This window comes from Vombatus ursinus, unplaced genomic scaffold (genome assembly GCF_900497805.2).
Source record: "Vombatus ursinus unplaced genomic scaffold, bare-nosed wombat genome assembly UNPS02014794.1, whole genome shotgun sequence".
NCBI classification, from domain to species: Eukaryota; Metazoa; Chordata; class Mammalia; order Diprotodontia; family Vombatidae; genus Vombatus; species Vombatus ursinus.
The window spans coordinates 30,551,516-30,564,254 of NW_020954572.1; the positions used below are offsets into that span (position 1 = coordinate 30,551,516).

General features: G+C 37.3%; 1 protein-coding gene across 1 annotated transcript in view; it reads left to right on the forward strand.

Annotated features, from left to right (window-relative positions):
• The window catches only part of RYR3 (ryanodine receptor 3), a 579,223-nt gene that overhangs the window by 538,483 nt on the left and 28,001 nt on the right, over nt 1-12,739 (forward strand). The window contains exons 93-95 of the mRNA XM_027869916.1: nt 295-381; nt 5,761-5,961; nt 7,180-7,310. Coding sequence (XP_027725717.1) covers nt 295-381; nt 5,761-5,961; nt 7,180-7,310 — 419 coding nt within the window. The remainder of the gene's footprint in view (nt 1-294; nt 382-5,760; nt 5,962-7,179; nt 7,311-12,739) is intronic.

Sequence of the window (12,739 nt, forward strand, 5' to 3'; positions counted from 1 at the left end):
CACTTAGCTTCCCTATAAAAGGGCAAGTCCAGAGCAGGGTTTCCTCAAACACAGTGTTTAAAATCACTCCCTGGCTGCTCCAAAGTAAGACATCTGGGATAGGAAGGCCAGGATAATTCTAGAAGAGTGATTACCAATGCAGGTGTGACTAGACAAGTGAAGATTTTAACCTAGTGAGATTTTTTAAATGACTTTGGGAAAGAAAAAGAATACATGGAAGAGAGAAAGGAATAAAATGTCTTCTCACCTTCCCTTCTCCCACCCCTGTTCTTATATATTTTCTTTTCTTTCCAGCATTACCTGGCCAGGAATTTCTACAACCTGAGATTCCTTGCTCTGTTTGTGGCCTTTGCCATCAACTTTATCCTGCTCTTCTACAAGGTAAAGCTTCCTTTGCTCATTCAGGGGTTATTTATTTGCTTTATGTCCATGAAGTACATAAAGATATGCCAGAGGCCTTCCTCCAGGCACTACGCCACTTGAAAAGCTTCCAGTTCTTAAAAAAAAAAAAGGGTCATTTGCCAAAGGGCCTGACCCTTGGTTCTAAAGAACCATAGACTTTGGAAGTAGAAAGCCTTACTGGCCACCACATCCAATGAATCCCTATAAAAGAGTCCCTTCCATAACATGTCTGACCAATGGGCATCTAGTCATGTGTGAAAACCTTAAATAGCATCTTCAGAGCCCACTGCATCTTAATTACCTATTAGGAGTTTTTTTCTTCACATTAAGCCTAAATGCGCCTCTTTCCAGCTTTCTGTCCATTGCTCTAAGTTCAGTCTTCCTCGGCTAAGAAGAATAGATCTAGTCCTCCTTCCACGTGATAGCCTTTCATATGCAAGAGACAGATACAGTCCCTCCCTATACATTCTCTTCTCCAAGCTTAACATCCCCAGCTCCATCAATTGATCTTTAAATTACATGAATTTGAGGCCTTTGCAACCTTGGTTGCCCTCATTTTGAATACCCTCTAACTTATCAATGTGTGCTTACTAAAATGTGATGCCTAAAACAGAACACAACTATCACCTCCTCATTCCTGGAACCTTTGCCTATCTTAATGCAGCCTGAGAGAGCATTAATTTTCTTGGATATTGTATCATAGTATTTACTCTGATTGAAGTTATACCTACTAAAACTCCAGATCTTTTTTTCAGGTGATTTTCTGTCTATCCAAAACTCCCTAATGTTGGACTTATGAAATTGATTTTTGAATGAAGCTTAAAACTTTGTTTTTACTATCAATTTTATTTTATTTGATTTAGCCCATTGTTTTAGCCTGTCTAGATATTTTGAATCCTGACTCAATCAGGGAATGTTTGTTATTCTTCCTAAATTTGAGCTATCTGAAAATTTAATAAGCATATCATGGATGCATTTATCCAAGGCATGAATGCCTGATGTTAAACATCTGACAGCCAAGCACAAATTCTTTGGAACTTTCCTAAAGACCTTTTTCAAGCTATTGATCACTCTATGGGCATGGCAGTTCAACAAGTTGTGAATTAATCTAACTGTACTATGATCTAACCCATATCTATCTTTTTTTTTAAGAACAGCATGAGACACTTTATCAGATTCATCGCAAAAACCTAAGTAAACTGTTTCTATAGCATTCCCTTAGTCTAGGAGTGGTAGTACATCCCTATAATGCCTATAATCCCTGGGGGATTACTTGAATTCAGAAGTTTTGAGCTGGAGGGGGCTAACCCAACTGAGTGTAGCCAATCAAGTGTCCACATTAAGTCCCTCACTCAGAAGCTGAGCCCCTGGGATCAGGGGGCCGTGAAGCTGCCTCAGGAAAGATTGAATCGGCCCAGGTGAGAAACAGAATAGATCAAACCTCCTGTGCCAATCAGTGGATCAGTAATGATATTAAGTCCCTGAGAGGCTGTTGTACTTCCAGCCAAGGAAAGATAGAGAAACCATCTCAAAAATAAAAAGCAAACAAAAACCCAACACATTTTCCTTTTACACAAGTTTAGTAATTTTGCCAGCAAAAGGAATGAGGATAGTCTTGTATGTCTGGTTCCTGATGAAGCCATCACTTCTATTCTTTATGTTCACTATCTTGTTAACAATGTTCCAGAATATTACCCAAAATTTAAGTCAAGTTCATTGACTTATAGTTCAGACCCCATTCTCTTCTCTTTAAAAAAAAAAATGAGACATTTGACTTTTTCAAATCCTGTAGTTGCACTACCATTCTCCATGATTTTATTGCAAGGGCACTGAGTATAACTCAGTAGTGACATCTGCCACTACTTCTGTAATGAAGGATGTAATTCATTTGAAGAGTGACTTAACATATCTAAAGCAGTTAAGTGCTGTCTTGTTGTTCAGTTGTTTTCAGTTATGTACAGCTCTTCATGACCTCATTTGGGGTTTTCTTGGCAAAGATACTGGAGTAGTTTGCCATTTCCTTCTTCAGCTCATATTACAAATGAGGAAACGGAGACAAACAGGGTTAAGTGACTTGTCCAAGGTCCCACAGCTAGTAAGTGTCTGAGGACAGATTTGAACTTACAAAGATGAGTCTTCCTGAATCCAGGTTCAGCAACTCTTTCCACTGTGCCACCTAGCTGCTCAAATGCTCTTACCATCTTCTTAATTATCTTGGGTATTAACTCCTCATTACCCATATTTATTTTCAAATCTATAAATCATTCTCCTTGGTGGAGAAAACAAAGGCAAAATATCCTTATCCCATCCACTCATTTAGTAGTTATATCCTTTTTGACCTTCTTTTCCCCCAAATAGCAAAAATAAATAAAGCCCTTTTTTATTAGCCTTAGCTTTTTTCCCCAGCTTCAGCTCATTCTGAGCTTTCGCATTCTTTTATATTATTATGAAATTGTGCCATGTTTTTTTATTCATCCTCTCTTACCTGCTCTTGGAATCTCTGGTTCATTTTTCTTATTAGTCATACTCTGTGCATTTGTGTACAGGCATTTTGAGTTTTATTGCTGGCTCCTTTCTTAGATTATGTCTCCTGTGAATTTCCAGGTTTCTCAACTGCTATTCTTCCTATGTTTTATTAATTCTCTTTAGTAGCTCATTTGGGGAATATACATACACAATTTACTCCCCTCCCTTCCTTTTCATTCATTTCATTTCCTAATACATATCTTCACTAGAACCCTTCCCTGAAATAAGTTAAAGTAAAACCAATGGGCATACCAATTACATTGTACAATATATGCCACATTCTGTAACTTCCACCAGGAAGCAGGTGGTTCTTCATCTGTTGTTTACAACCAAGATTGATCATTATAGTTAAAAGTTCATTTTGTTTTCTCTGTTGTTTTCATCAATATGAATGTAGTCGTTATGTGTATTATTATGCTTTTACTTTGCTCTGCATCAGCCCTCTCACATTTCTCTGAATTCTTCATTTCTAATGGCACAACAATATTTCATTATATTCGTATATAACAATTTATTCATCTATGCCATAATCAGTAGTTCCCACTTTGTTTATTATAGTCTTTTTTTTTCTTTGCTACCACAGAAAGTGCTTCTATGAATATTTTGGCACACATGGGATCTGTTGGGGTTTTTTTTTATCTCTATGGGGTATATGCCCAGTGGTAAGTTAATTTGGTCAAAGGGTGTAGTTTAATGACTTTTCTTATATAATTCCAAATTGTTTTCCATAATTATTGGGCCAATTCTTAGCTCCACTACAATACTTGACTTCCCATAGCACCTCAAAAACTTTTTTCCTGTTCTTTTTATAATCTTTGCCACTTTTAGGAATACAAGATGAAAGCTTGGAGTGGTTTTTTATTTGCATCAGTGTTTTTTTAAATTCAATATCCTTTGAATATTTATCTATATTAGAGTAGTTTTTGATCTTATATATTTTGTCAATTGCTTACATCATACTTTTATTAGAGATGTGTGATACAAAGATTTTTTTCTCAGTTAACTATTTCTCTTCTCATGAAGAGAAATCTATGCAGAAACTTTTTCATTTTATGCAACCAAAATTGTCCATTTTATCTTTTAGGATCACCTCTTTCCTTTTTTTTTTTTTGTTAAGAGTGTTCACCCTAAATGTTTATGAAAGCTTCATCCTTTTTTCCTTTAATTTTATAAAAATGTCTTTTTTTATATAGGTCCCATATCTATTTGGTAACTATTATAAATTTTATCATGTTAGGTCTAAACCTAAGTTCTCCCCAAACTTTTTAGTATTCATAGATGTTGTTATCAAATAGTCACCTTTCTACTATATTTGTTCTTAGAATTATTGAACTTTGTGCTCAATTAGGTTATCTCATCTGTTCCACTTACCTTATTTTTCTATTTTTTAATGAGTATCAAATAGCTTTAATGATTAATGCTCCATTCTTCTCTTTTCATTCCTGCTTTTTCAAAAATCTCCCTTTATCCTAGATATTTTGTTCCTCTAAAAACATTTTGTTATTCATTTATTTGGTTTTATAAGGACATCTCTTGGTATTTTGACTATTGTGGCATTAAACGGTAAACTAATTTAGGTAGTATTTTTATATATTAATACAGCTCAACCCAACCATGACTGATATATCTCTCATTGTCGTCCTTTATTTCTTTTTCGTTTGTTTGTTTGTTTTTGATTTTTTGGTGAGGCAATTGGGGTTAAGTGACTTAGGGTCACACAGCTAGTTAAGTGTTATGTGTCTGAGGTCACATTTGAACTCAGGTCTTCCTGACACCAAGGCCAGAGTTCTCTCCACTGCGCCACCTAGCTGCCCCTCCTTTATTTCTATAATGAGTTTTTCATAACTGCATATATACAAACCCTGGGTAGTTATTTTGAATAGATTTTTTTCTTTCCATTACTTTCTCTTGGTTTTTCCTGTTGTTTTTTTTAGAAATGCTGATTATTTTTATATATTTATTTTGTAACTTGCTATTTTCCTGAAGCTATTAATAATCTTGATTAGTTTTCTGGATGATTCTCTGGGGTTTTCTAAGTAAAGCATTTTATCATCTGCAAAGAAAGATAATTTTATCACCTCTTTGCCAATATTTATACATTTAACTTATCTCATCCTTTTTTCTAAAGACAGCTTCTCTAGACTTATGCGAAATTATATGGGGTCAGGAAGCAGGGTATTTCTTATTTCAGGGGTGAAGGGTGGACCCTGGAGAGGAGATAATACTTCCTTAGGCAAGTGCTTCTCTGGTGTGGGGCTCCCTGCCCTACATTTTTATAGAGCTAGTCAGATGGGGCCTGTATAGCTTCTCCAAAGTGAAAATTATTTCTCTGTTGATTTCTTGGAGCCATTGTACCTGATACATCTGCACTTGACTTAGCTCCATGAATCTGCCTTGTATGTCAACCCAGAACTCTATGATATCATGGCCTGAATAGAATGCACTCTTTCTTATTGGTCCTGATGTTCAGGCTGGCCCCAGCAAAAGGCTTTCACAATTTTCAACCCATGTTCTTTGGTAACATGCATACAAACTGACATCAAAAACAAAATACACAATTCGCACAGTCTGCTACATTTATTTTTATTTCAATAGAATATGATCAGATTTTAACCTGTTCTTACCTGTTAATATGAAATCAATATTAATTCATTGTTACAACTATGTCCTCACATTAGTTGGCAATGAAAAGGGAAGAAGGAATTAAGAAGACTAATGACCACAGATTCCTTGCACCTTTCAAAAGATAGTGTGTGTGTGTGTGTGTGTGTCTGTGTGTGTGTGTGTCTGTGTCTGTGTCTGTGTCTGTGTGGTGGGGGTATCTTGGACTAGGTAACTGAGGAGCCCTTTGAGGATGATGCAGAGGACTCCAACCTGTGGACTCCCTTCAATGAAGAGGAGGAGGAAGAAGAAGGGATGGTGTTCTTTGTCCTGCAGGAGAGTACTGGGTACATGGCACCAACACTGAGGGCTCTGGCCATCATCCACACCATCATTTCCTTTGTGTGCGTTGTGGGCTATTACTGCTTAAAGGTGAGTGCCTTCCCATTTTTTCTTTGAGCCTCTTCTTTTTTTGTATGGGAGAAGGTGGTTTTACCTAAACTCTTTGCTCTGTAAAGGGGCTCACAGAGATCTTCACACTCTAGGTACAGTCTCTACTACTTTCCTTCTACCCATAAAAGTGCTCTGTCCTCAAAATCATCCCTTCTTTCAGGTAAAATCTAGGGAAAGCAAAACTTAACCCTGTGGATCAAACATCAGGCATTTATTAAGTGACAAGTATGTCCCAGGCATGGCGCTCAGTACAGTGTTTTAAGACAAAAGTGAAACTGCCTCTGAACTTATAATCTTTTGGAGGGAGATGAGATGCATAAAACAAGTAGGTCTACAAAATAGATATAGTGTGATTGGTAATATGGAGGGAACTAATGGAGGCAACAGGGAGAATCAAGAAAGATTTCATGTAGAAGTGGCACTTGACTGAGTCTTGAAGGAAACAAAGAGTCTAAGAGGTAGGGGTAAGAGGAGAGTGAATACTCGGCATGGAAGACAGAAGAATGGAATGGTGGGTGTGATGAACAATATCAAACTCCGTATGACTAAATGGCATAGTGTTTGAAAAAAGTGTAACATGTAGTAAGTCTGGAAAGATAGGTTAGGTCTTGAAGGGCTTTAAATGCTAAACCAAGGAGTTAATATGCACTCCTAGACACAATATAAAGCTACCAGAGTTTACTGAATAAGAGAGTAAACAGACCTCAACTTTAGAAAAGTCAACTTGGCAATTACGTAGAGGAGTAAGACTTCAGGACATGAAGCCATCTGGAGGACTCTTGCAGTAGTCCAGGCAACAGAGCTAAAGGATCCAGTTTGGCCTGAGATTTGTATTTCACCTTTATATTTATATCCCTAACACATAATGGCTACTTAATAAATGCTTGTTGATTGACTGAGACCATTGGAACTAATTGAAACTTTCCAGGAATAGACTGGAGCCAGATAAGTACCTTGAGAGTAGTATGGCAGAAAGATTGAAAAAGGATATTTACTGGGCCTTGATTCCACATGGATGGCCTGTTTCTAACAACTAAGTTCCCAATGTAAACAGATCATAAATCCCATCCATAAGGATATTCCAAAAGAGGAAATTCTGCCCTAGATGTTTGAAGGGTTATTGTGGAAATAACTGAATAGAGAAGTAGCTTTGATCGGGAATTCTTTCCCTGACTCTTATCTTCTTTCATTTCTCAGGTTCCTTTGGTGGTGTTCAAAAGGGAAAAAGAAATAGCCAGGAAGTTGGAGTTTGATGGTTTGTATATCACTGAGCAGCCTTCAGAAGATGACATCAAGGGGCAATGGGATCGCCTAGTCATCAATACACCGTGAGTAGCTATCTATAAGAGGAGAAAAAAAGAAAAAAAAAGGTCTATGGTGCTACTTTTTATTAGGCTTTGGAACATAAATACAAATTTTGGGCAGAGTTTCTGTTCCTTAGACTAGCCTAAGCTAGTACTGAGATAAGTCAGCAAGCATTTATGAAGCACCTACTATGTGCCAGAAAGTGTGCTAGGGATACAAAGAAAGGAAAAAAAAGTCTCTACTCTTAAGAAGTTCACAATCCAATGGAGAAAACAACATGAAAACTACGTACAAATAAGATATGTGGAGGATAAATTTGGTTACATCTCAGGGGAAGGCACTAAGGTTAAGGAGAACTAGGAAAGACTTCTTGGTGGACTTTAGATGAGGTTTGAAGGATGTCAGAAGGTGGAAATGAGGAAGGAGAGAATTTTATATTTAATCTTAGAAGAAAGAAGGAGTCATAGGAATTTATTGAATTAGGGGGTTGATATGGGCAGACCTGTACTTTAAGAAGATCAGTCTGATAAGTGATTAGAGGATGGACTAGAATGGGGAGGAACTTGAAATAAGGAGACCCACCAGCAGACTATTGCAGTAATCTAGGCATGAAGTGATGAGGGCCTGCATGAGGCTGGCAACAATGTCAGAAGAAAAGGTAGAAATGACAAGACTTAGCAACTGATTGGATGTGGGGATGAGGAGAGTGAAAAGTTGAAGATAATAACTGGATGACTGGCAGAGGAGGGGTAACACTAATAGGAAAAAACAAAGGTTTGGGGGGTGATAAAGATCTTGTATTCATTTTGAGACATGTTAAGTTTAAGAAGCCTATGAGATTTCCAGTTTGACATATTTAGTAGGCAGTTGGAGATAATGTGGAGGTCAAGAAGGAGGTTGAGGTGACCAAATAAATGAGTCATCTGCATAAAGATGATTATTCAATCCATGGGTGCTGAAGTGATACTATAATATAGTATAAAGGGAGAAGAAAAAAGGGTCCAGGATAGAGCTTTGGGGGACAATAGGTAATAAGCAAGATTCCCAAAAATGTTTTTTGAAAATGTCCTGATGAGGCTAATTGTTTCTCAACTGATTTTAATTGTTCTGTGATTCTTTATTGTTTAGCATTCCCTTTTCTGTGTGGGAATAAGACTACCTGTTTCATACCTAATTCATGTTTGTACAATAGGTAACTTTTAGGGAGAAGGGCACTATGAAAGAATCCAAAGAAAAGTTTAAAGTCAAATCTCTCTTGACTCCAAGTCTAGTATTATGTCTACCACATTAATGTCTCTCCAGTAGATACAAACCACATATTGAAATAATTTATAGCTATTATTCTGATTTGTTGTAGTTTGTTGAGTTCTGAAAGGCATGTGGACCAAAATAAATGTGTATTGGGAGGAGGAATTTTTTTTGGACATTTGTTATTTGTATCTATAAATGGTTGGGGAAAGCCTTCCACTTAATATTTTATGAACTACAGTATCATCTATTTCATTCATTCATTCCCCTTCCTTTGGGCAATACCCATGATTAGGGGGTAAGAGCTGGATTAAAACACAGCACAAGGAAACTGAGAAGGAATGATAAAATGGGTAGAAAAAGAACCAGGGAAGAGCAGTGTCAACAAAACCTAGAGAGAAGTGAGTGTCAAGAACAGAGTGATCAACAGTGTCAAAGGCTACAAGAGAGGTTGAGGAAAATAAGGATTAAGAAAAGGTCATTGGATTTGCCAATAAAGAAATGTTGTTGGTAACTTTGGAAAGAGCAGTTTGAGTTGAATGATGAGGTTGGAAATCAGACTACAGAGTTAAGAAAAGAGGAAAGGAAATTATTAAGATTGTTTCCTTCATTCAAACACAAACACTCACAGACAACTAAGAAATGCAGTCCTTGACAAAATCATTCATTAGTATCTAAGATCTAACTTTGGTATATGTAGCATTATATCAGAGAACTGATGGTGAGAAACCTCCCTTTGGCTTCTGGGACTAACTTCCACTTCACCTTCTTTAATAAAGTAGTAGCTAGAACCCAAAGTAAACTGTATGAATAATTGGAAGGAATATTATCATGAAGTAGCTGAGCAAATCTAACTAAGTCCACAGAACCAAATCTAGTAGCAGCTTTTCCTTAGCACTCAGTGCATGAATTAAATGGCCTTCGACCAAAGTCAGAAGCCCAGGGAGAGGACTTGCCACACTTATCCATGTGTTGTGGGCCTGCAACTGTTGTATGCCTTGTCCCTTCAGCTGGACTGTCCATGCCTGGAAGGTATAGACATGCCTTTATTTCCATTGTTGTGCCCCACACAGTATATGTATTCAGTAAATATTTGTTGACTAATCCTAGATCAGAATTGGGGAACCTGTGGCCTTTTGACTGAGTCCAAGTTTTACAGAACAAATCCTTTTATTAAGGGGATTTGTTCTGTGAAGTTTGGATTCAATCAAGGGGCCACACTTGAGGACCTAGAGGGCCCCATGTAGCCTTGAGGCTGCAGGTTCCCCATCCCTGTCCTAGGTCCTTTGGAGAAGAAGTGAGATACCAATGAACCCCAAGGTGTATGTAACCCTCCTATCTTTCTTGTGATAAGGGGATATTAAGTCTCCTTGAGTTACATATAGTAAGCTAAGTGACCACTGAGTTTTCCTATGCCTTTTGAAGTCCTTTTTAATAATTTTTTACTACAATATACTTTTCAGCTGAGAAATCAGGGTTTTCCATAATACAGTGCCAAATTGTTGAGGTAGCATGGGGATGCAGTGTATAGTGTGCTGGACTTAGTGTCAGTGAGACTTGAGTTAAAATCTTACATCATCCACTTACTAGATCTGTGGTCCTGGGCAAGTCACTTAGCCTTAGTTTTCTCACCTGCAAAATGGGATTGCTAACAGCAAAACTGAGTACAAGATCTTTCCCCAAAAAATCTTTCCTATTGAGGGTTATCACCATCCTCCCAGTCACCTTACTAGCTATTAGCATACAGGGTTGCTGTGAAAATTAAATGAGATATTTTTACATCACTTTTCAAACCTTAAAGTACTATATAAATACTAGCAATTATTATAAAGTGAATCCTGGCCTCATCTTCAAGAATAGTAGTTAGATAGATACAATCTTAATATTACTCCATTAGCAAAGATGCCAGTCTCCAAAAAGTCAGGGACAGAATAGAAAAAAATAGGGAAAAAATTAATAGAGTCAATTAATTTTTCTTCTGTTTAGGATTTACTTTTGTTGGCAGGTAATCTCTAATAGACTAATTCTGCTTTAATGTCTTTGATTAATATAATTAATATGTAATTATTAGCAGCAAAGAGAGCTGAGGTTTTTGGGTATGCAATGATAAGTAAATGGTCAGCTTGGAAATACTGAATTCAGTCTAGGGCTGACACACTTTAGGGAAATTTATTACTTTGAAATTTTTGATACTAACCAACTGTTCTGTTAGGGCTATGTTTCTTGGCTTTCTGGCCACATGACTCTGTGAATAGCTGTCATTCATACTAAGTTCATAGAAGAAAGGGTGATCAGCTGCCTGGAACACTTCTGAAGTATAATCTGTCCTCCCAAGGAATCCTCCCAGAAAGCCTTGGCTGCAAAAGCAAAGTTCAGGAGGGAATCCAAATATTTTAAACTGTCATTTGCCAAACAGATCAGCAGGTGCCAGTTCTTCACTGAATCATTTAAAAACAGAGGATGTATTTAGGAATTCCAGTTATCTCCTAGAAAAAGTGACTCTGAGGACTTCTGGAGGCGCAGCCAAGACAGTGAAGTAGGGAAAGCACTCAGCTGATCTCTCCCAGCATTCCTCTCCAAAAAAACTTTGAAATAATGTCTCACGTCAAATTCTGGAGGGACAGAGCAAACTAAAGTTCAGAGCGAGATTATTATTCCAGCTCAAGATAACATAGGAGATTAGAAGAGAAATCTATGTCACAAAGGAGGAGGCTGGCCCAGAGCCCACGTGGATGAAATATCAATGATGACACTAAGTGGTGGAGATAGAAGCAGTAGCAGTTTTGGGAGCTCTCAAGTCAGAGATTATAAGAGACCCCTGTGCTAGCACTGGATGCAGGACCAGCCACTGTTTGGAAGTTCCATTGCCTATACTCACTTCTGGGTCATAGTTCAAGGGCAGAGAAAAGCACTTTCAATCAGGACAGAGTGGAAACCCCACAAGGTGGTATCACTTCCAGTCCCAAGGAATCATGGACCCTAAGGACAAGTATCATTTCCAGTCCCAAGGAAGGACTGGTAAGGACCTGGGTGCAAACTAAGAGAGCAGTGACCACACCTCTCCCCAGATCACACCACTTTAGAAGCACTGAAAACTTCCAAACCCCAGAACTAGCTCTGGAAACAGCAGTGCCCCTTTTCTCTCCTCTTCCACACAGGGAACAGAGCCCAATGTTAACAGAAATTTCCAAATCAAGAAATAGGGTAGGAAAATGAGTAAACAACAAAAAGAATGTTATCATAAATGGCAAGCTACTATGATTACAGGGAAGATCAAGATACAAACTTAGAAGAAGACAACGAAATCAAAACGGCAACAAGGAAAGCCTCAAAGGAAAAAAAAATTAATTTGGACACAAGCTGGGAAATCTTAAAAAATAATTTTCAAAATCAAATAAGAGTGGTAGATAAAAAATTAAGTAAAGAAATGAAAACAAAGGAAGAAAATTATGAAACGACAATTAATAGCTTGGTAAAAGAGGCACACACACATACACAAAACCACTGATTAAAATAATTCCTTAAAAATTAGAATTGGGCAAGTGGAAGCTAATGATTCCATGAGACATCAACAAACAATAAAAACAAAATCAAAAGAATAAAGAAATAGAATAAAATGTGAAATATTTCATTGGAAAAATAACTGACTTGGAAGTAGATACAGGAGAAATATTTAAGAAATGTTAGATTACCAGAAATCCAGGATCAAAGAAAGAACCTAGACATGCTATTTGAAAGAGTTATCTAGGAAAACTGCCCTGATATCTTAGAACCAGAGGGTAAAATAGAAAATGAAAGAATTCACCAGTCGCCTCCTGAAAGAGATCCCCAAATGAAAACTTCCAGTGATATTATAGCCAAATTCCAGAGCTCCCAGGTCAAGAAGAAAATACTTCAAACAGCTAGAAAGAAGCCATTCAAGTACCATGAAGCCACAGTCAGGATCACACAACATCTAAATTAGCAGCTACCATATTAAAGGAGCAAAGGGCTTGGAATATGATATTTCAGAAGGCAAAAGAGCTGGAATTACAACCAAGAATAACCTATCCATCAAAACTGAAGATAATCCTTCAAGGGAAAAAAACAGACATTTAATAAAATAAAGGCCTTTCAGGCATTCATGATGAAAAGACCAGAGCTGAACAGAAAATCTGATTTTCAAATACAAGCATAAAAAGGTAAACAGGAAAGAGAAATCATA